This window comes from Scyliorhinus torazame, chromosome 13, assembly GCF_047496885.1.
Source record: "Scyliorhinus torazame isolate Kashiwa2021f chromosome 13, sScyTor2.1, whole genome shotgun sequence".
NCBI lineage: Eukaryota > Metazoa > Chordata > Chondrichthyes > Carcharhiniformes > Scyliorhinidae > Scyliorhinus > Scyliorhinus torazame.
The window spans coordinates 164,246,932-164,271,610 of NC_092719.1; the positions used below are offsets into that span (position 1 = coordinate 164,246,932).

The 24,679-nt window shown below is 45.8% G+C and overlaps 1 protein-coding gene across 5 annotated transcripts in view; it reads right to left on the reverse strand.

Moving 5' to 3' along the window:
• The window catches only part of LOC140388345 (receptor-type tyrosine-protein phosphatase gamma-like), a 1,184,455-nt gene that overhangs the window by 226,329 nt on the left and 933,447 nt on the right, over window positions 1-24,679 (reverse strand). For 4 of the 5 annotated variants that reach the window (XM_072472365.1, XM_072472362.1, XM_072472366.1 and 1 more), the window contains 2 exons: window positions 13,320-13,369; window positions 1,340-2,117 (listed from right to left, as the gene is read on the reverse strand). In XM_072472365.1, coding sequence (XP_072328466.1) covers window positions 1,340-2,117; window positions 13,320-13,369 — 828 coding nt within the window. Of the gene's footprint in view, window positions 1-1,339; window positions 2,118-2,192; window positions 2,335-13,319; window positions 13,370-24,679 lie in introns of all 5 variants that reach the window. The other variant, XM_072472367.1, reaches the window with a different exon arrangement.

Below are 24,679 nucleotides of genomic sequence, written 5' to 3' on the forward strand. Positions count from 1 at the left end.
GGTCAATGAGATGTAGTTTGTCACAGCAACTAGGAATTGGGGTCGGTAGATTTACAGCCCTTAAATGGTGAATCTCCTGTTGATGTCCATTTTTATAAGGGCATTCCACTGGGCGTAGACCTGTCCCTGTTTCAAACGATAGGACGTCGACCTATGTGATTCAATGGACTCCAATCATCATTATAGAGCAGAACTGTTTAAAGCATGGACTGCCCTCTTTCTGACTAGCTTTTCTAGCAATACAGCCAAAATGTATTGACATTGTATTAAAATATTTTTCTGATGTTGGGAGAGCCAGGAATGTTCCTCAAGACCTCACAAAAATAATCTAGGCTACGTCTACCCTTGGTATCAACACCATGCCACCAAACCACGCCCAGCCCCAAACCATCCCCCCCCCCTCCACACACACACATCCCCCACCCATCCCAATTGCTACAATCAGGAGTTAGCTTGCTGCTGGGCAGGTGGCACCCAATAGTGCACAGGCCTGAATCTAGCGAGCTATACTGGGACGCTTGTTCGGGCATTTAGGTCTATTTAAACAAAGTCTGACCTCAAAATGGCTCTGGCCGTGTCGTAGGCAACCAATGCAAAAAAGTTAAAATCTACCACAGTGTGTAGAGATCTGTGAATGTGAATACATGTTGTACCATTTCATAGTAGAACAGTGCAGTGACAGCATAACTAATTTGGAGAAGCTTGTACATTCTTAATTATAGATCTGACTTGCAATTATATGAGAAAAGCCATTTTCTATCATAAATACGACTAAACATTCATTAATTTGACATTTATACAATGCAAGTTTTGTACAGAAAAATGTATTTTATGTAATTTTTCCATCATTTTCACTCATGAATATTACATGCAGTGTGCCAAAGTAATACTGCAAAGCTAAGTTTTCTGGACAAAATCATTGAAGTACAAACTGTATCGCCCAGTTAATTTTAAAAGACATTTGGAATAAGCACAAATTAATCAACTCTAATCATTAGGGAAGGAACAGGTAATTTACACTTCACATTGTCGATAATTTACGATTAACAAAGGAAAGATTTTGACAGTAGATAAAATATCCTAAGTTTTAAACTTTGCAGTTTTCTACATTGATTAGTTTTTCTATGGCATAGGTAAACATTAGGAAAAATATATCTGCAACGTGTCACCCCCCCCCCCCCCCCCAAGTTATTTAGTCACCACAATGAAACCACTAATCAGAAGCTTAGCAGAACAAACAGAGCTACACGCCACATACAGAGCCTATTTTCTTTAAAGAACAAGCATTTTGGTAGAATCAATAATAACAAAAAAAAAGCAAAACTTGATATAAACTAACCTGGATCCACCATAACAAATGTGTTCTCAGCAGAGCTGTCTCCTGCTCCTTCATCCCATGCTTTTGGAGGAGGTGTTGGTTCGACTGGAATTTTGAGTGGATAGTTCTCCGTAGTTGAAACTTCTGATGACGTTCGCAATGGTTCAACTGTGGTCTGTTTGAAAGCTTTACTTGTTTGACTGATGGTTGTGTTTGAAAGGTCTTCTCCACTGGTTGAGTTTTTACCTTCTTCAGTTGGACCACTTGGATCTCCGGGTGACACCTCTGATTCAGTCTTATTTTGTGTCTCAGTTGTTGTAATCACAACATTCTCCTGTTTCTCCACTACTTCCTTCCTTGAACCGTCTTTAGTTTCCTCTTCATCGCCTTCTCCTTCTTCTCCCTCTCCTTTCTCGCCCTCATTTTCTTTCTTTTCATCTTCACCTTCTGCTTCACCTGTTTTATTAACAGCAGAACCACCTTCTGAGCCTGGAGATGACAATGCTTCAGTTGTTGAAACTACAGGTCTCACTCGATGTTTAGTGGTTGAAGCCACAGAGGGAAGGCGTGTAGGCCACACAGTACTAGGAAAGGAAGGAACACCGCCACCACCAAACCCAAGGCTTGCAAGCAAGGTACTTGTTAACACAGATGCCACAGTAGTTTGGCTTCCAGCAGATGAAGGGCCCAGACCAGTTGCCATAGAAACAAAGGGTAAAGTAAGGCCGGAAGAAGTCCAAGTAGATGACCCAGAACTGATTGGTGCCATATCAGCTGAAGAGGCAGGAGAGGCTGTAGGCTTCAGTAAGGTACCAGAAGATTATGAAGAGAAAAAAAATAATAGAGACAGTGTAAGTAGAAATATTGGACATACCACTTTGGTTCTCAGTATTAGAGATGCTTCGGAAAGAAACTTTAACTTCTAAAGTTCTTTCATCATCTCCAAAATCTTTCTTTTCATGCTCATTATAATATTTTTCCCCTTCTCCATTAGGAACTCCACTTCCTTTAACATTCTGTTTCAACAAGAAAAGCATAATTACAGAAGCTTCCCATTTTATCTCAGCTACCTTTCAGATCCTACATTAGTGATTCCATTTACTTTCTGAACTCTATAGTAATATCAGAGCATCTCTTATGTTCTATTATTTTTTTTCAAAAATCCATTTGAAATGGAAAGTCAAAACATATTTACAAAGAGAGCAGAAAGACAATATTAAATGTGTGCAGTCCCAAGTCCTTTGAACTCTTTACATATTGCTCTTCCTTTTCTTGGTTGATAAAACAATTCGGGTCAACAGAAATGTCACAGCCAAGGAATTTTACAATTTCCGATTTCTATCCAGTTAAATTGTAGTTCTTGAGGTTAACTTTTTTTTTAGAAATTAAAATAATCAACAATAATAAGAATATACATGAACACATACAGCTGGTTTGAAAGGGGCAGGCACCAAGTCAATACTGTCTTTATAGATGCATAAATGAAATATTGTAGATATCTTTCCCTTCATTTGAAAAAAGTCAAATTGAATGACAATAGCATTATGTACCCTTAACCTTTTAAAAGTTGTACTCGTAATGTAAGAAAAGCAGTGGAATGTTGTTGTAGGCCTGTGATTCCTTAAGGTACCCGCTCTCCATCTGTCAACCCTAATCTCTGGCAGTAATCTACCCACAGGAAGGAGCTGAGTTTTAAAAAAAACCTGTCTGAATCAGACACACCAAAACCAATGATTGGTTATCGAGTAAAATAGAGTATTGCCTCGGAGTATGTTGATAACTGAACTGTATTTGCTGCATTTTTAAAAATATGTTAGACAACGCAGTGACTTCTCAGGTTAGAGGAAGACATGTTAATTCTTCCCACTTCCCTCACATTCCAAAGCCAGGGAAGCATATAAGTGGAAGGACAATCAGACCAGTGGACTGCTATTTCAAGCCCCCTGGTGGTGGGTTGAAGAATGGCATTTGCAAATGCCAACTGCCTGCAGTGGGTACACAGCCTCGCAAAAATTTTGCAGGGAGAGGAGAAGGGAGTAAAAATATGGGACGGGATTCTCCATTTGCCGATGCCGAAATCACAAAACACGATTGGGTGGAGATTAGGTTCCGATGGCAAAATTGCAGCATGCACCGATATGACGGCAAATCGCAATTCTCTGTCACCTCGTCAATGCGTACCGGAACGCATGTACAGTAAACACCGTTTGCATATCATTAGCAGGCTCGACCGGGCATTCTCCGGGGCTGAGTTCTGTGATTCTCCTCCTCTGATGGGCTGAGTTCCCGATGGCGGGGTACACTTGTGCTTTTCAAAATCGTGAAATCAGCGTGGTGGCTGCTGAGGTAGCGAGAGGAGGTAGGGCATGGAGAGGAGCGGCTGCGAGCTGGACACTGGCCGGGTTGGCCTCAGGACCTGCCAAGACCGGGGGGGACGGGGGACGGAATGGGGTGAACAGACCGAATGATCGCGGTGACCCCCCATGGGACTGGGTTAGTGTCCAGGTATGGACTGCCATTACCGTGACCATCTTCCTGCGCCCACTGACCACCCACCTTGGCCCCTAGTCCTGCAGAGTGACACTCACCGTATGGATGCTCCCATCCCCATACTCCACCCTCTGCCATTCCCCCCCTCCCCGCCCTTGGGTATGGTGTGGGCCTTGGGTTAGCAGTAACGGGCCTGGTCCATGGGATGGAGGATGATATCTCACTCTGCGATGAGCTCCGGTGCTCCACATTGTTTGGAAATGTCTGATTCCTGCCCAAGGTAGCACATTCTCTCATCCACCTGGATGATCCCTGCATGCGAGCTGGCTATGCTATCCCATCCCAGTTCCATCGGATCCCTGCGGTGATGGTGATGGGAACGGTTGGGGGGGGGCGGTTGTGGAGCCAAGGCCACCCACAGGGTCTGCCCATCCCCCCCCGCTTGGACCAGCCCACCCCTCACACTCAGACAGAGTACCGAGGCAGGATGTAAATGTTTAATGTGAACGAATATATAAAGATTTGCACCCGAGCCGCTATAGCTAAACTGTGCCCTGCACTCGTGCCAACTTAACTGGTGTCTAACTTAGTGGCCTTACGGGCCCTAACGCCACGTTTAGGTGGTTCACCGTATGGCACAGCAAGAGTGAAGGTGGCCTGCTGTGACACCTGCCCTGAGAACTGGGTTCCCGTTGGTGGGCGTCTTCTGGGGAAACCTGGCCCGAATGGACCCGGCTGCTGCTTGGGTGTCCCGGGTGGCATGGCGTTGTCCTGTTCTGCCTGCTGCACACCAGATGTGCCAGGGACAGGAGGGTGGAGTCACTGTCACAGGCCCCATTGCCTCCTCCCCTTCTGGGTGCTCGATGGACCCCGGGCTACTCCATGGGGCAGGGGTGCGAGGGGAACTATCCCCTGAGTTTCCCCTGCCACCTGGCGCTGCCAGTTCTGGAGGCACTAGGGTCTGCCCACTCACAGCCATGGAGCACAGGGAGTGGATCATCTCTGGGTCTGTGTCACATCAGCCAGTGGCTGCGCCATCTCCCTCTGGGCCGCCGACCACCTCTAGGGCCCTCTGCTCAGTCACAGTGAAGGGCCACCGGTCCAGCAGTGCCCCTCCTGTCTTCTCCCACTTCCAGTGGTTGTGAGCGGCCTTCTCCTGGGGGGTTAGGGAACAGAAATTGACAGTGTTAGACAGTCCAACTCGTGCAACCCAGGGGCTGGGTAGCTGGTGGCCTCAGTGGCCAGGGCACCTGGACATGCCAGCTGGTATGGGTATCGATTTGTGGTATACGGTGGGGGATCGGCCGCCCTCCGGGTGGAGGTGGGGGGTAAGGTTACGGGTGTGATGTATATGGGTAAGTGCCACGGACACAGTGCTGCCTACGCACCCTGGCCGCCCTGAGGAGGTTGTGCAGTTTCATCCGGCACAGCTGGCCGTACAAACGGTATGCGGGTGGCGCTGACTGCCTCTGCAACCTGCGCGCAAGCAACACGAATGGCAGCAGCTGGCAGACTTCTTAACGGGCCTGAGTACAGGGACATTCGCCTCTCCTCCACCGCGTCCAGGAGGGTCTCCAGCTTGGCATCGGTGAAGTGTGGATCTGCTCTCCTTGCTGCCATTTTGTTGGCTGGTTTGGTGTGTGTGTGGGGAGTGAAGTGTGTATATGCGGCTGAAGCTTGTCAACCTCCTGAGTGTCAATCGCGAATCCGGCACCGTTTCTCATTATAATCGATTGTGCTAGCCCCTGGACAGTAGCGGAATCGCTCCAGGTGCGCAGCCATTTTTGCTTCGTGAAAGTGCACAAATTCTGTGTTGGCGTCAACACTTAATCTCAGAAATGGAGAATCCCGCCGATGAGCTTTATTTAGTCACAAAATGTGAGAACATAAATTCTTAAATAAAGATCTTGGCCAGGATTCTCCGCGCCGAAATCGCGCTCGACGCGGGGGCGGAGAATGGGGTGTCAGACCCGTGATCAGGTCCGATGCCTTCCCGCGATTCTCCGCGGACGGAGAATCGCCACCAGTCTCGCGAGCACGGTCGACGCGGCACCGGTTGGGGGCCATTGAAAGAGGCCCCCGCAGCAATTCTCCGCCGGCAGCCGGAGCTGCGCGGAGCACTCCGGCATACTGCTGTCCCCCTTCAGGTAAGTGAATCGCTGGGTCAAGGGGTCCGTTGACGCCGGCATGAAACGCTCGGGTGTTTACGCCGGCGTCAACACTTAGCCGTGTTTCGGAGAATCCCGCCCTTTGTAAAACCTAGTCAAGGTTGTTGCAGATATCAACGGGTACATGTAATTTTCTTAACATCTCACATTCAGTTGCTTGACAAGAAATGCATAGATGTGCTATTATTTATATTTTTAGAAATCACAGTAAGTATGTAATTTGCATTCAAGTTGGCACCTCTGACTATTCAAATAGTATACAGCAGTATTTTCTTCCACCCCTTAATTATAGTCATCTTACCACAAATTGAAAACCTGCATTTAAATATTTATTAGTCCAACAGATTGCTGGTTGGGCGATAGTCCGTGCATTATACAAAACTATTCGGTTCACATAAGTCTCATATTTTGGTCAATGTTTCCATTTTGGCTATTCATCTGTGATAATATTGCAGAGTGTGAACAAAAGTTGAGCTGTGTAGGCTGATGCTTAGATATGACATACAAAAGTAATCTATTTTATATTAAAATTACCGGGTGTGGCTCAAAATTCCATTTAAAAATTCACTGAAATTCCTAAGTCAATTGCTTGATAAGGTCTCATTTATTTTCAAATACCTATTGCATTTATCTGCGATATATTATTGACCTCGTGGTGGTGCTGTAATAAAGGCTTCCAATACAATGGGCTGCATTTTACATACGTAGGCAATCAGGTGGGCCACCGTATTTCTCTCCCCCCCCCCCCTGTTGACATCAGAACAGCAACATGACGCCATCACTCTAGTCTCCCAAATTACAGAAGGTGAGCAGACTTTGAAATTGGCAGCCAGCCCGCCATTTTGAACTAACTAATTAACAAGCCATTGAGCCTGTTTAAAAAGTCAACTGTTGAAAATGTTTTATTTGCCACTGCATTTGGAAGTTGGACGAGAAGAGGTTTGGGAGGGTTTTACAGCTGGTATAAAGAAGCTAAGCAAGAAAAAAAGACCGACCACCAGGCCATGGTTGATTCTACTGTGGAGGATAGAAGCCTTGCTATGGTTTATCACCTCATTTTTCAACTTTTAGGAGCCTCCCACATAGAAATTAAGAAAGATTCAGAGAGCAGGAAACCTTTACAGTTCTAGCCGTGACCTCTGCTGTGTGACATCCCTGCCTGCGGTCCTAATTAGGCACAGAGCCCCCCCCCCCTGGACCTCTAATTGACCTCCTTCACACCAGACGGCCACAAATTGATCACCCAACGCTTGAGCGGAAATGCTGATGTTGCTAACTTTGGTTGGCTCTTAATTTGTTGCCCGTTGGGTTTTTACTGAATTTGCTCTGTTTCTATAACCTTTGCTCTAGAGTCACCAGGTATCTTTATGATACCGCCACGAGGTTCAAGTTCAAGTACTGATCAATAACTCAACACACCAATTAGTGAGATTCAAATCAAAACACATTTATTATACACCGTCAATCACTACTTAATGGCCTATACTTAGCTTGGAACTGGCCCACCTGGTCAGGGGAACAAATGGCCTTTCGTTCGATTCTGAGCCTGCAGGATTCAAAAGCTGGTATGGACTGGTAGCTAGGAGCGCCTATCTCGTAGCGTGCGTTGACTGGAGACTTACTTAGTTGATGCGGCAGCTTAGGCAGTTCACTGTCAAGGGTTGGTTCGCTGCTGAGTGACCCTGCCAAGAAGGACGATTTGAACTTGGGGACTCTACTTTAAAGTCCCCAGGGGCTTCCCGCCCCTTTGGACGGACCCCGTACCTGGTTCCAAGTGATTGGACAGCGTTCCGATCACTTGGATCGATTTCTCCAATACTGGAGCCGTTCCCTGATCGCTGGGCGGTCCCTGAGTGTCCGTTGGCTTTAATTTGTCTTGGCTCCTGCTGGCGCCGAGGAGTCTGGCTTGGCCTTATTCACCTTAAATGTTTCAATTGTTCCCGGGGATCGCTGATTAATATGCAGATGGCTGTGAGTTTCAGTGCTGCCTGGGCTTTTGCAAGTTCGAATACACAGGATTTTTGCACTTGCTAGTTTTTGCCTGTGTTGGCTGAATTTTCCCTGTAGTCTTTGCGGACCTCCATTTTAAGTCGGGAAGTGGCCAACCCAGGTGGCTACACTGAGACGGCAGAGGCAGGAGCAAGCGGAGAACTCCAACTCCATTCTGCCCATTTCACCCCGCCAAGAAACATAAAATCCAGCCCTATATGTTTTGTTTGCAACGTTGACTGATATCCTCTGATATATCCATACCATCTTTCAGCAAAACAACGTCAGTAATAGAAATGATCAAGAGTAGTGAAGTGTGGAAAATAAACAAGAAAAAGTAAATCTTTCTAAAACTTGTGCACTGCCGCAGGGAATGGGACTTTTCATTTGTTCAAAAATCTCGGTAATTTTCCAAGTACTCCTCTGCCTTCTCCCTTTGCCAAGTTATTGAATAATCTCTATTCCATGGCCCTGAGACACTTTTTTTTCTTAACCCATCCATTCCTTCACTGCTGCCTTCCCCATCTATTTCCATCTCCCTTCTATTCGTCTCCTCCCCTCTCTTTATTTACATCTTTCCTAGCCTTAAACTGCAGATCCAGGATGACCCTGTGAGGGCAGAGCCTCCACCAACCCCAAACTTGACTAGATCCATTTTGGTTTTGAATATATGGAAAATATGATTGAAGCCATTCCCACCCCTAGTTGGACGATAGTAATGACTCAAAATTACTTGTTTTAAATGTGACGGTAGATGTAGAATAAATTACATCATTTTTCCATTGTTAAATTAACATTAATTAACATGCAATAGTTTTTTAACATTTCCTTCATATCTTTTACAAATAAACAAAAATTCTTCAACATATTTTGCTGCCACCTGCTGGTGAGCTTTGAAGGAAACAAAACACACAAGTCCTTAAAGTAGTTCAGCAAGTTAAAGGAGGAAACATTGCCGTCCACGAAGTGCACATCAGTGCCTCACAAGTTTCACATTAATCTAAAAAGTGGCCTTTTTTTAAACCAGAATTTTATTTTACCTCAGTTCATCTCTGAACTTTCAACTGATATGTAAATGCGTAAAATATTAAACGGTGTTTGTTAATTTCTTATCTGAACTTGTTCAAAGATGAACATTCTGTTTCCTCGAGAATGATCATTTGCATGTTTATTTCATATGAAAAGCGCAACTAGAAATTTGAAAATTTATTGATCACGAGGATGAGGAGATGAATCATGGGCCTTTGGTGCTTCTTCTGCAGCAGTGCTGAAATTCTGATTTTCTGAGAATAATTAATCACAGAGCAATCAACTGATTTACAAAACAATTCAACTCTGCAGCTAATAAAATCTTAACATCCAATCTCTCTGGCACCAACCCACAATATACCATAAATGGCGGCTGCTTCCCCTGTTACGTTTCAGTACACCCTTAACTCAAGAATGGGACTGCTCCCCGTCCCTTGTCATATAAACAGCATTGCACCCTGTGAATCTGCAGCCTAACAAGGATGAACATAGAATGGAGTAGTGCAGGCTTGTCCGACATATGGGATGTGGCCTTGATGCCCCTACATGTGGCTCCCAAAGCCAGTTTTCAAAGAAAAAGGTTTGAAGCTGCTCCTTCAATCACAGGTTGTTTCTCTCCCATGTTTTCTGCTAGTAGGCCTAAGAGAAGTGCAATGAACTGCAGCAGCCCAGGGAACAGAAGTCCCGGAGAGCATGGTTCAGGGAACGGAGACACCGCCAAGCGTGGCCCAGGGAACGGAAGTGCTGAGGAGCGTAGTCTAGGGAGCAGAGTTGCCGAGGAGAGTGGCCCAGGGAGTGGTGGTGCCGATGAGCAGGGCCCTGGGAATGGAGACGGTGAAGAGTGTGCCCCAGAGAGTGAAGACACCAAGGAGCGTGGTCCACGGAGCATGGGTGCCGAGGGAACGCGGCCCAGTCATCCAGAGTGGGTTCTAGGTGAGGCAGGACAGGCGTGGGGCAGCCTGATTTAGTCTCGGGCAAGTTAAAGGTGAGCCCATGGGGCTCAGGCATCTGGAGCGGAGCATGGGGCAGCTGAAGTGGGACTCAGATGAGTTTGAGCGGGCGCGGGCAGCGGGTGAGGCGGGGTGGAGAGTGCGAGTGGAATAGAGAGAGTGTGTGAGGGAGGGTGAGACACTGTGAGGGAGGGAGACAGAATGTGGGGATAAGAAAGAGTGAGGAGGGTAAGAGTTCGAGGGAGGTGAGAGAATGTGGACTGGATTCTTCGTTCCTGAGACTGTATGGACGCTGGGACTAGCACTGCATGGAACTCAATCGATTCCAATGGAAAACGGTGCGAATAAGATGGCACTGGTTGTGCTGGAGCGTGTCCATACAGCTGATGGATCGGCTGGGTCCAGAGAACACCTAGGGGGGTGGACTGGCTGGACACCCAAGCGACATGTGGCCCTAAGTTCAAAGTGGGCTGTCAGCGGCATCCACAGCTGCATTGCTGCCTTTCCGTTGCAACAATGGTGTTCCGGCACAACTTTCAGCAAACTATGGCGATGTTGGACACTTTCCCTATCCCCTCTCTCTCCCTCAGCAGTCACGGGTGCTGGTTTCACGATTTTTAAAAGCACAGTGAACCGCGTCGTTGGGAACTCGGCCTATTGGAGGCAGAGAATCGCGGAGGCCCCGGAGAATACCAGTCGCTAATATGCAAACGGTGTCTACTATATGTGTGTTCCGGATCCCATTGATGCCGCTGTCGAGGTGATTTGCGGTTTGGCGTCAAATCATTGCCTGCCGTAATTTTGGCGTTGAAACCTATTCTCTGCCTAATTGCGTTTCTTGATTTCGGCATCAGCCAATGGAGAATCCCGCCCAATGATTGTGGGGAGGATTGAGAGTGTACGGGATGAGAAAGAGTGAATGTGTGGTAGATTGAGAGAGTGTAGGGATGAGAGAATGTGTATGTGTGGGGTAAATTGAGAGAGTGTAGGGATGAGAGAATGTGTGTGTGTGGGGTAAATTGAGAGAAGAGGGATGAGAGAGGTGAGTGTGGGGTGGGTTGAGGATTGAGAGTGTAGGGGATGAGAGAATGTGAATGTGGGGTAGATTGAGCGAGTGTAGGGGGTGAGAGAGATTGAGCGAGTGCAGGGAGTGAGAGAGAGTGAGTATTATTGATCACTGAAAAAATATAAAATGGATCTGCAAGACTGCAAAAATTAGAATAAGAATACTTCATGATCATCTGTTTTAGTTTTCAAGTTTCTGCAAGCATTAGAAAGTTAATGAGAATGTTGACAGAGAATCATGAAGACTGGTACACTGGAATGAGTTTTCAAATAAAGGAAATAGGGTGGGGTTATTGAAGAGTCCAAATTGGTCATGGGATTGTTTTTCCTCTCTGAATTAGAGTACAGTAGATTTTTGCATTAAAAACACTAACTTTGTTTTGTGCACAGTTGTTCTAACTGGTCCTAGTTGCATTTCCCCCAGCTCCCTCTATATCATGTGAAACCTCCACAACTAGATTCTCCACAAGCAGTTCTCAACTTTATCTAATAGAATTAACCTCCGGGTCAAAAGGAATAAACCAAATTACCCACAAGCTATATGATCTGGATGCGAGGAAGCACGACTGTATAGATTTACTGATTGCTCTCCAAGGGGAATCTATGTAATATACTCCTGTGAATGGAAACATTTGAATATTCCATTTACACTAGAAGTATTTTTTATTTTGAGCAGTTCCAGATTACATGATGGTTTCCAGTTTTCTGAATTTGTACAATTCACCGTAATAAAAATTTGAGTTACACTATTCCAATAAGAAAGAAAACTTCCAAGGGGAGGATCTATCATCCATGATTCACGGAAAATAGATTTGAGAAAGGTTCCATTAGATTGGAAAATAGCAAATGCAACTCAAAAGGGAAGGAGTCAAACGCCAGGAAACTATAGGTCAATTAGCTTAACTGTCAAAGGGAAAATGCTGGAAGCTATTATTAAAGACACTATAAAAGAGCACTTGGATAAATTCAAGATAATCAGGCAGGGTCAGGTATTGCGAGAAGGAAATCATGTTTAACCAATTTATAGGAGTGCTTTGAAGAAGTAACATGTATTGTGGATAAAGGGGAACCAGTAGAGGTACTGAACTTAGATTTTCAAAGATTATTGCGGAAACCAAAAGCTTATGGTGTCGGGGGTAACATATTGGTATGGATAGAAGATCGGCTAGCTAACAGGAAACAAAGTAGGCATAAATGGGTAATTTTCTGGTTGGCGGGATGTAACGAATGGTGTGCCACAGAGATCAATATTCTTTACAATTTATATGAATGATTTGGATGAAGAGACCCAAGGTGTGGTTGCTAAATTTGGTGACACAAAGATAGATAGGAAAGTAAACTGTGAAGAGGTTACGAAGGGATAAGATGGGTAAAGTGAGTGGGCAAAGATCTAGCAAACGGAGTATAATGTGGTAAACGTGAAATTGTCCATTTTGGCAGGAAGAATAAAAAAGGAGCATGTTATCCAAATGGTGAGAGATTGTAGAGTCCTGAGCTGCAGACGGTCCTAGTGCATCAATTTCAAAACGTTAGTATGCAGGTACAGCAAATAATTAGGAAAGCAAATAGAATGTTATTGTTTATTGCAAGGGAAATTTAGGCAGGAATGTGGAGTTGAAGTTAAAATCAGATCAGCCATGATCTATGGTGGCACGGTAGCAAGGTGGCACAGTAGCAGAGTGGTTAGCACTGTTGCTTCACAGCGCCATAGACCTGGGTTCGATTCCAAGCTTAGGTCTCTGTCTGTGTGGAGTCTGCACATTCTCCTCGTGGCTGTGTGGGTTTCCTCTGGGTGCACCGGTTTCCTCCCACTAGTCCCAAAAGACATGCTTGTTAGGTGAATTGGACATTCTGAATTCTCCTCTAGTGTACCCGGAACAGGCGCCAGAGTGTGGCGACTATGGGATTTTCACAGTAACTTCACTGCAGTGTTAATGTAAGCCTACGTGTGACACTAATAAAGATTATCTTATTGAATGGAGGAGCAGGCTTGAGGAACTGTGTGGTCTACTCCTGTTCCTAATTTGTATGTTCATATGCCCTTCCCCTGCAGTCTCAGGAAACCACAAACTGAGCTTCTCCAGTGACATCAATATTTTCTCATTTACATTGTAGCACAGTTATCAACAGCAGTTTGGACTTTAAAGTTACTACTTTAGCGAAAATCTGCAATACTTAACTGCGGTATGAAGTAACTGTTCACAAATGGACAGTGACATAATTTCTTCCCTTTTTTCCCTGCAAGCACCCTTGGAAGTAGGATATTAATGTGATGCCTTTCAGTCAGAAACAATTAATTTCTACACTTACCATTCTTGTTTTTATAATCCTGGTTCCTTCAAATATCCTAGTTGTGTTGGCTAGAAAAGAAACACACATCTTTTAATTTTGAATAATTAATTCAAAACAAATCAATTAACAAATAAAAAAGTTATAAGAGAATTTTGAAAAGTAACATAGAATTAATGCATCTCCTGGTCATAATTGGTTGATGGTGAAATACATTCAGCAAGGTCCAGTTTAAAAAGACAGATTACAAGGTCCTGTTTATAATTAACATTATGCATCCATCGCAAGTCATTTAGTCATGCTTATTAAAATCACGCAACCAGAATTTGGTGTGGCAGGCTCTGAAGGAAGTAATTACATGAAAAGACTCAGAATAATGCAGTTAAGCAGTGTCAGATATTGTCTACTGCTTCTATGTTGTGAAGCCCGAGGGCCAGCATCCATTCATTTTGACTTGCAATTAATTAACCACTCAATAACTACACTCATTGGGTCCCACACCACACAATGGCATACATGCAAATGATTCATTTTTATTGGAATCCACGATTCTAGATTTAGATAAGGCCATCTTTAAGGGGACAAGCCGGAAACTGTCCATGATAAATTGGGTAAATTTGTTAATGGGTTAAACAATAGAATGCCCAGGACCAGATAGCTTCTATCCCAGGGCGTGACAGATACCCTAACTATGATATTCCAAAGTACTCTTGATTCAAGAACAGTTTCTTTAGGTAAAAAAATTGTCCATCACTCCACTATTTGAAAAAGATTAGAAGGGCGCTCCAAGGAATTATAGACCAGTTAGTCTAGAATCTCTTGTCAGGACAACACCCATGGAAACTTTCACTGATCAGAAAGAGCTAGCATAGATTTTCTGATTGTTAAAACTACTCCCATCCCATTTTGTTTGTTGTCAAACTATTACTGCCTTCTTCAACTGAGCCCCTTCCCCTATTTACTAGTTCAAGGTCCATGTGTCCGTCCTATTTATACTATCCACAAGGATCATAGACCCAGTCCAGTTCAGGTGGATCCTTTCTCATCGGTATAGTTCCCTCTTATCCCAGAACGAAGATCACAATAAGATCAGAAGAAATAGAACCAACAGTAAATCATTTGGCCCATTGAGCCTGCTCCACTATTATCTATAGACTGTATATTGCAATAAAAGGTCTGGCAAAATTAATCTGTAGACAGGCAAGTGAACCTTGCAGTACCTGAACAGCATTTACTATCTGGAAAGAGGAGATCTTGCAAGACTTTCAATTACTGACTTCCCATTTTAAAATTGAAATTTAAATGGCATTTAATATTCATAGCGAAGGCTTGTAGTTGTCTCTCGCCACCTAAGTTGGCCAACTCCCGATTTAAAATGGCGAAAGGCAAAGGCTGAAATGAAATTCAGCCAACACAGGCAGAAACCAGCAGGTGCAGGTTTGCTGTGTATTAAAACTCTGCAAAAGCCCAGACAGCATCGATACCAGCGACCATCAGCATAATAATGTAGCAATCCCCGGGAACAATAGCAACATTTGTGACACACAAAACTAAGCCAGACTCCCCGGCGCCAGCAGGAGCCAACACAAAAGAGGTTAACGAACACCTCAAGAGCGCCCATCGATCAGGGAATCGCTCCAGTATTGGAGAAATCGAACCAAGCGATTGGAACAAAGTTCAATCACCTAGAACCAGGTACAGCGTCTGCCCCGAAAGGCGGGAAGCCCCTGGGGACTATAAAGTTAAGCTCCCAAGTTCAACTCGCTCTCTTCTTCCTGCCTGGGTCACCCAGCAACGCGAACCAACCTTGACCATGACCGGTGCAGTGACCGCCACCGGTGCAGTGACCGCCGAAAGATCGTAAGTCTTAATTCAAAGCTCGCTACGAGATAGGCGCTCCTAGCTACCAATCCGTACCAACTTCGAATCCCGCAGACTCAGAACCCGAACGAAAGGCCATTTGTTCCCCTGACCTGGTGGGCCAGTCCGAAGTTAAGTATAGGCCTGTTGTAGAAGTAGCTTAGACGTAGAATTTGTGCATGAGTAGCGATTACTGTGTATAATAAATGTGCTTTGATTTGAATCTTACTGATCGGTGTATTGAGTTATTGATCATTACTTGGACTTGAACCTCGTGATGGTATCATAAAGATACCTGGCGACTCGAGAGCAAAGGTAATAAAACAGAGCAATTGAACCAACCGAAAAGTTAGCAACATATTGCACTGATGCCCAAGGCCCACCTGATGCTATTTTCAAGCCAGTAATCTAAATGGGCCAGGCTGTTTCTAGCTTAGAGGTTGCCTAAATCTCAACTGCAGCGCCCCAATTCCAACTTTCAAATGTGAATGGATTGTGGGTGCACAGTGCATGCTCCACTTATCTGTGACAAGATTTGATAACCTAGCCAGCAGTCCTTACATTACAGGAATCACTGGAGGTTGCTCAAAATAAACAACATTTTGGTGTGGGAAAAATAGTAGCGTAACAACTCTATTGGACAATCGCCTTATGTTGTTGCTGCAGTTCTGTGGAAATAAAATGTACCAGATGAACATAATGATCTATGTATTACTTGTTTTGACCTACACATAGTCAGCAGTTTTTATAAGGCACAGATGGTGGCAAAGATCTGGAACTGGCTCCACATGAATATAGAGCCTCAAAGCAAATTGCTCAGAATTAATGTTTGCCAAGGTCTTCAGATAAACTGGGTGGCAGATTATCCTGGGAGGAAAGGTAGGCATAGAAATTGAGGGAGAAGGTCGCTCTGGAAGCCATTGGCAACAAAAGTTGGTTGAAGATATTCTTGCAGCTGGTAACAGATGTGGAATTAGCTCTATGCTGATCGAAGGCCTAAAGACAAATTTGCAACCATATGTGTCAAGGACTTCAGATAGAGTTGGTAGCATATTGGCAGATGGAGGCAACTCTGCACTGGTTGTAATCAGCCAGAGACTGTGAAGGGGGTGGTGAGCAGTCGGAGAATGTGGGGGAGGGGTCGTAACAGTCACAGATCGCTGGGATGGGAATGAGGAGTTGCAGATTGTGGGAGCTGTGAGCATCACAGACAATGGAAAGGATGTAAGCAATCTACAGAGGTGGGGGAATGCAGACAAGCAGAGATTGATGGATAGTCTGGACATTTGGAGATTGGGGAGGAGTCTGACTTTGTGGAAACTACCTCATGGAGCTTTAGACCTTCCTTTACTCATTCAGAAATCCTGAAGGTAAACAGCCTCATTCAAATATTTTACCAACCTCCTGAGATGGGACTCCTGACCGGCTTCCAACACTGCCTCCATTGAACCTGGAAATGATTGAGTACTAGACAGTTTCGGGTCAAATTTGAGAATATCTTTTAAAGTCTTCCACCTATCCATCCATCCTTGGCATTAAAATTCCCCTTCAATATACCAGACCTGACTTGTGCATAAGTGAACAAAATAATAAGAGAAGTTTCTGAATCTAATCAAACTGTGTAGAATCTCAAAGGCCATCCTGTCAGAATGACAATTGATCTACAATAATCACAAGATTAGCTTCTGCTTCAAGGTGAGGCAGGAAAGACCTGATGAAAAATGAACTGAGTAACGACTCAGGCGCTGGACCTGCTGTGTGGGAATGAAAGCGTGTATATTACTTCAACCAAACCTGTGTATTAAGATCTTGATGATGTAGCCCTGTGAATACAGACATTCAAATATTCAATTTGCAACAGAATTATATATTTATTTAGCATTCTCGACACACATTTTCTCTAAAACTTATCAATCCAGCTGTACTCCGAGTATCACCCTTGGTTCAGTGGCAACACTCTCACATAGAACATAGAACATAGAAAAATACAGCACAGAACAGGCCCTTCGGCCCACGATGTTGTGCCGAACCTTTGTCCTAGATTAATCATAGATTATCATTGAATTTACAGTGCAGAAGGAGGCCATTCGGCCCTTTGAGTCTGCACCGGCTCTTGGAAAGAGCACCCTACACAAACTCAACACCTCCACCCAACACCAAGGGCAATTTGGACATTAAGGGCAATTTATCATTGGCCAATTCACCTAACCCGCACATCTTTGGACTGTGGGAGGAAACCGGAGCACCCGGAGGAAACCCACGCAGACACGGGGAGGACGTGCAGACTCCGCACAGACAGTGACCCAAGCCGGAATCGAACCTGGGACCCTGGAACTGTGAAGCAATTGTGCTAACCACTATGCTACCGTGCTGCCCTTGAGAACAAATAAATCTACACTAGCATTTTACTGTAATCCATGTACCTATCCAATAGCTGCTTGAAGGTCCCTAATGTTTCCGACTCAACTACTTCCACAGGCAGTGCATTCCATGCCCCCACTACTCGCTGGGTAAAGAACCTACCTCTGATATCCCTCCTATATCTTCCACCTTTCACCTTAAATTTATGTCCCCTTGTAATGGTTTGTTCCACCCGGGGAAAAAAGTCTCTGACTGTCTACTCTATCTATTCCCCTGATCATCTTATAAACCTCCATCAAGTCGCCCCTCATCCTTCTCCGTTCTAATGAGAAAAGGCCTAGCACCCTCAATCTTTCCTCGTAAGACCTACTCTCCATTCCAGGCAACATCCTGGTAAATCTTCTTTGCACCTTTTCCAAAGCTTCCACATCCTTCCTAAAATGAGGCGACCAGAACTGTACACAGTACTCCAAATGTGGCCTTACCAAAGTTTTGTACAGCTGCATCATCACCTCACGGCTCTTAAATTCAATCCCTCTGTTAATGAACGCGAGCACACCATAGGCCTTCTTCACAGCTCTATCCACTTGAGTGGCAACTTTCAAAGATGTATGAACATAGACCCCAAGATCTCTCTGCTCCTCCACATTGCCAAGAACTCTACTGTTAACCCTGTATTCCGCATTCATATTTGTCCTTCCAAAATGGACAACCTCACACTTTTCAGGGTTAAACTCCATCTGCCACTTCTCAGCCCAGCTCTGCATCCTATCTATGTCTCTTTGCAGCCAACAACAGCCCTCCTTACTATCCACAACTCCACCAATCTTCGTATCGTCTGCAAATTTACTGACCCACCCTTCAACTCATTAATGAAAATCACAAACCGCAGAGGACCCAGAACTGATCCCTGCGGTACGCCACTGGTAACTGGGATCCAGGCTGAATATTTGCCATCCACCACCACTCTCTGACTTCTATCGGTTAGCCAGTTTGTTATCCAACTGGCCAAATTTCCCACTATCCCATGCCTCCTTACTTTCTGCATAAGCCTACCATGGGGAACTTTATCAAATGCCTTACTAAAATCCATGTACACTACATCCACTGCTTTACCTTCATCCACATGCTTGGTCACCTCCTCAAAGAATTCAATAAGATTTGTAAGGCAAGACCTACCCCTCACAAATCCGTGCTGACTATCCCTAATCAAGCAGTGTCTTTCCAGATGCTCAGAAATCCTATCCTTCAATACCCTTTCCATTACTTTGCCTACCACCGAAGTAAGACTAACTGGCCTGTAATTCCCAGGGTTATCCCTAGTCCCTTTTTTTAACAGGGGCACGACATTCGCCACTCTCCAATCCCCTGGTACTACCCCTGTTGACAGCGAGGACGAAAAGATCATTGCCAACGGCTCTGCAATTTCATCTCTTGCTTCCCATAGAATCCTTGGATATATCCCGTCAGGCCCGGGGGACTTGTCTATCCTCAAGTTTTTCAAAATGCCCAACACATCTTCCTTCCTAACAAGTATTTCCTCGAGCTTACCAATCTGTTTCACACTGTCCTCTCCAACAATATCGCCCCTCTCATTTGTAAATACAGAAGAAAAGTACTCGTTCAAGACCTCTCCTATCTCTTCAGACTCAATACACAATCTCCCGCTACTGTCCTTGATCGGACCTACCCTCGCTCTAGTCATTCTCATATTTCTCACATATGTGTAAAAGGCCTTGGGGTTTTCCTTGATCCTACCCGCCAAAGATTGTTCATGCCCTCTCTTAGCTCTCCTAATCCCTTTCTTCAGTTCCCTCCTGGCTATCTTGTATCCCTCCAATGCCCTGTCTGAACCTTGTTTCCTCAGCCTTACATAAGTCACCATATTTCCTCTTAACAAGACATTCGACCTCTCTTGTCAACCATGGTTCCCTCACTCGACCATCTCTTCTCTGCCTGACAGGGACATACATATCAAGGACACGTAGCACCTGTTCCTTGAACAAGTTCCACATTTCACTTGTGTCCTTCCCTGCCAGCCTATGTTCCCAACTTATGCACTTCAATTCTTGTCTGACAACATCGTAGTTACCCTTCCCCCAATTGTAAACCTTGCCCTGTTGCACGTACCTATCCCTCTCCATTACTAAAGTGAAAGTCACAGAATTGTGGTCACTATCTCCAAAATGCTCCCCCACTAACAAATCTATCACTTACCCTGGCTCATTACCCAGTACTAAATCCAATATTGCCCCTCCTCTGGTCGGACAATCTACATACTGTGTTAGAAAAGCTTCCTGGACACACTGCACAAACACCACCCCATCCAAACTATTTGATCTAAAGAGTTTCCACTCAATATTTGGGAAGTTAAAGTCGCCCATGACTCCTACCCTATGACTTCTGCACCTTTCCAAAATCTGTTTCCCAATCTGTTCCTCCACATCTCTGCTACTATTGGGGGGCCTATAGAAAACTCCTAACAAGGTGACTGCTCCTTTCCTATTTCTGACTTCAACCCATACTACCTCAATAGGGTGATACTCCTCGAACTGCCTTTCTGCAGCTGTTATACTATCTCTAATTAATAATGCCACACCCCCACCTCTTTTACCACCCTCCCTAATCTTATTGAAACATCTATAACCAGGGACCTCCAACAACCATTTCTGCCCCTCTTCTATCCAAGTTTCCGTGATGGCCACCACATCGTAGTCCCAAGTACCGATCCATGCCTTAAGTTCACCCACCTTATTCCTGATGCTTCTTGCGTTGAAGTATACACACTTCAACCCATCTCCGTGCCTGCAAGTACTCTCCTTTGTCAGTTGTCCCTTCCCCACTGCCTCATTACACGCTTTGGCGTCCTGAATATCGGCTACCTTAGTTGTTGGACTACAAATCCGGTTCCCATTCCCCTGCCAAATTAGTTTAAACCCTCCCGAAGAGTACTAGAAAACCTCCCTCCCAGGATATTGGTGCCACTCTGGTTCAGATGCAACCCGTCCTGTTTGTACAGGTCCCACCTTCCCCAGAATGCGCTCCAATTATCCAAATACCTGAAGCCCTCCCTCCTACACCATTCCTGCAGCCACGTGTTCAACTGCACTCTCTCCCTCTTCCTATCCTCGGTATCACGTGGCACCGGCAACAAACCAGAGATGACAACTCTGTCTGTCCTGGCTTTTAACTTCCAGCCTAACTCCCTAAACTTGTTTATTACCTCCACACCCCTTTTCCTACCTATGTCGTTGGTACCAATGTGCACCACAACTTCTGGCTGCTCCCCCTCCCCCTTAAGGATCCTGAAGACACGATCCGAGACATCCCTGGCACCCGGGAGGCAACATACCTTCCGGGAGTCTCGCTCGCGACCACAGAATCTCCTATCTATTCCCCTAACCATTGAATCTCCTACAACTATTGCTTTTCTATTCTCCCCCCTTCCCTTCTGAGCCCCAGAGCCAGACTCAGTGCCAGAGACCTGGCCGCTAGGGCCTTCCCCCGGTAGGTCATCCCCCCCCAACAGCCCCTTCAAAACAAGTATACCGTTTTGGATGAACGGCCACGAGGGATCCCTGCACTTTCTGCCTGTTTGTTTTTTTCCCCCTGACTGTAACCCAGCTATTCTTGTCCTGCACCTTGGGTGTGGTTACCTCCCTGTAACTCTTCTCAATCAGCCCCTCTGCCTCCCGGATGATCCGAAGTTCATCCAGCTTCAGCTCCAGTTCCCTAACACGGTCTTTGAGGAGCTGAAGTTGGGTGCACTTCCCGCAGGTATAGTCAGTGGGGACACCGGTGGTATCCCTCACCACCCACATCCTACAGGAGGAGCATGTAACTGGCCTAGCCTCCATCCCCTCTTACCTGACAGAATATAGCTGCCCTGTGGACTAACTAGATCTCCGCCCTCCGACCCTGCTCCCAGTCAGCTACACTTTCTGTAAACTCCTGGCTCTCTTCGTACTCTTTGCGGAAATGTCGGAAACAAAATGAAAGGAGCACCTTACTCCCTCCTCACCTAACTCCCTCGGTCACCAAACTCTCACTATCGCACTCAAATGCACCAAATTCAGCACTCCCTTGGTCACCAAACTCTCACTATCGCACTCAAATGCACCAAGTTCAGCACTCAGTGCAAACAAAGTCTGCACTGTAGGGGATCACTTTTATACTGTGAATCTAGCCTCTGAAAACTGGCCTAATCCAATTAACTAATTACCAAGCTCCAGCTGCAAGTGCCTACAAGTAGAAGCCTGTTTAAAGCTTATTGAAAATTCACCTTCTTCTAAACCAAACAGCAACTTTTAAGTTAATTAACTAAATAAAAGAAAGACTAAACTTTAGATAAAAATGAAGCCTTATACTCCCTCGGTCACCAAACTCTCACTATCGCACTCAAATGCACCAAATTCAGCACTCAGTGCAGACTTATGAGTCAGAATGTTGCACATTCAAACCCCATCCAGAGTTTGAGCACATAATCCAGGCTGACACTTCAATAGATTACTGAGGTCGAGCTGGATTTTCGCTGAGTCAGGATTACTCAGCAGAGTTTAAAAATGGTGGGTGGGACCTGAAAGAGAGGTCCCCTCTGCAAGATCCCATTTTTGCCGCCGAGGAGAAGGGCATTTCATGAATCATACAGGTGTGAAACATTAAATTGTTGGGGCCATCTGAAATTAGTTCAGAGTTCAAATGAACCCATTTGTGCTGTTCTAAGCAAACCTGCCGTGTGGAAATTACAATTTTATGGAGGAGGCATAAACATTTGTGTAAGACAGCTTTAAGTATCATGGGGCGGGATTCTCCGGGAATCGGCGGGGCGGCCAGAAACGGCGCAGTGGAGTGGCGGGAACCACTCCGGCGTCGGGCTGCCCCAAAGGTGCGGAATCCTCCGCACCTTCAGGGGCTAGGCCGGCGCCGGAGTGGTTTGCGTCCCAGCCGGCTGGCGTGGAAGGCCTTTGGCGCCGCACCAGCCGGGACCACGCATGCGCGGGAGCATCAGCGGCTGCTGACGTCATCGCGCGCATGCGCAGGGAGGGGGGTTCACCTTCGCGCCGGCCATCGCGGAGGCTTACACGGCCGTGCGTAGGAATAGAGTGCCCCCACAGCACAGGCCCGGCCATGGATCGGTGGGCCCCGGTTGCGGGCCAGGCCACCGTGGGGGCACCCCTCGGGGCCAGATCGCCCCGGGCCCCCCCCCCCCCCCCCAGGACCCCTGAACCCGCCCACGCCGCCAGGTCCCGCCGGTAAGGGACCAACTCCAATTTGCACCGGCGGGACCTGCATAGAACGGGCAGGACTTCGGCTCATCGCGGGCCGGAGATTCCCGCCCCTGCCAAGTCTTCGCCGCCGAAGACTTCGGCAGCCGGCGGGGGTGGTATTCACGCCGCCCCCTGGCGATTCTCTGACCCGGCGGAGGATCGGAGAATCCCGCCCATGGTCTGAAGTGATTTTTAAAATTGGAAAAAAGTCCACAACTTTCACTTAGAACATACAGTGCAGAAGGAGGCCATTCGGCCCGTCAAGTCTGCACCGACCCACATAAGCTCTCACTTCCACCCTATCCCCATAACCCAATAACCCCTCCTAACCTGTTTGGACACTCAGGGCAATTTAACATGGCCAAACCACCTAACCTGCACGTCTTTGGACTGTGGGAGGAAACCGGAGCACCCGAAGGAAACCCATGCAGACACGGGAGAACATGCAGACTACGCACAGACAGGGACCCAGCGGGGAATCGAACCTGGGACCCTGGTGCTGTGAAGCCACAGTGCCAACCACTGTGCTACCGTGCTGCTTAGTGTAAAAAAAGAACATGCACGTGGAGTGCATTGATTGACAGGTCATCTGGCTATCAGTTTTAACAATTTCAAGAGATGTAATTATTTACAGTTCACACGACTTTTTATTCTTGCTGAGCCTATTACAAATACTCAGCTGAGTTTCAAGAGGTCCAGAACTACTTACCGTAGAAGGGGGATGTATAGACATTTTGATCAAACTTTAAGAGATTATTAAATGATTAGCTATCTTTTATGTGCTTCGTGAAATAGATGTTTGTTTGTTTGTTTTTACAACAGATTGAAAAGATTTATATTTATTGAGTGGTTTTCCTGAATGGGCTTTTTCAGTCGCAATTATGTTTGACTGAGACCTTGATCAGATTACAAGATTTTTTTTTTTTTCATCTCCACATGACTCCCATGGTCTGCATATAGTGGATAGTGGGTGAGTGGCTTTGAAGGATAAAAGGCGGGGGACATGGACATGGGTGTATGAGCGGTCATGGGGATACAAGGAACATGGGGAATGTACGAGGAATATGGGGAATGGGTAGGGGGTGGGGCATGCAGGGTGAGGGCCAGAGGGCCAAACCGCCTTTAATGTAACTGAGCCAAAGTTGCACGGAACCAAGGCAGGCCTTGTAAACAGCCCGCCTTGGCATTCGCCACCTATTTAGCCACTTCTGAACTGCCTCTAGAGACGGAGGGCCCGAATCCATCCTACCCCTGGCTCCCTGGAATAAAAATATGTTGGGCGGGGGCTTTTGAACTTCTGACAGGTCAGGAGATTTACCTACTTGATCTTCCCGCCTTGTTAGTGATAATCCAACCTGATGCCTTTGGGTTAGATGAATGCTTCCCAACTTTATCCCGGAAGACCCCAGAAAGAATATCTGGGGGGTACGAGAGTTGTTGAACGAGGGTGGGGAGTGAGTGTGAGCATGATGGGACGTGTTTAAATGGCAGGGCTTTTTACACTGACCTTTTCGCAACCTTTTTTTTTTGCATCAACGATCAAATTTTAATCTGTCCGTTAGGCTACATCCACCATTAGAAAAGCGACACAAGGATTTAAAGGGTCTTATTCAGTCCGAGCTTCTTGGGACTTTCAACTCCAAACTCTTGCCTCATGACCCACAGTTTGGGAAGCCCTGGATCAGATGTTAAATCAATTGAAATTGTTCTCACAGCTACAAATAGATGTAAAAGATCCCATAGGACTAATTGAAGAAGAGCAGAGTTCTCACAATGTTCTGGCCAGCATTATCCCTCAACCAAACAGATCAACTGATCGTCTGTCTCATTGTTGTCTATGGGGCATTGCTGTGTTCAAATTTTCTAGCATGTTAACCTATATTTCTACAATGG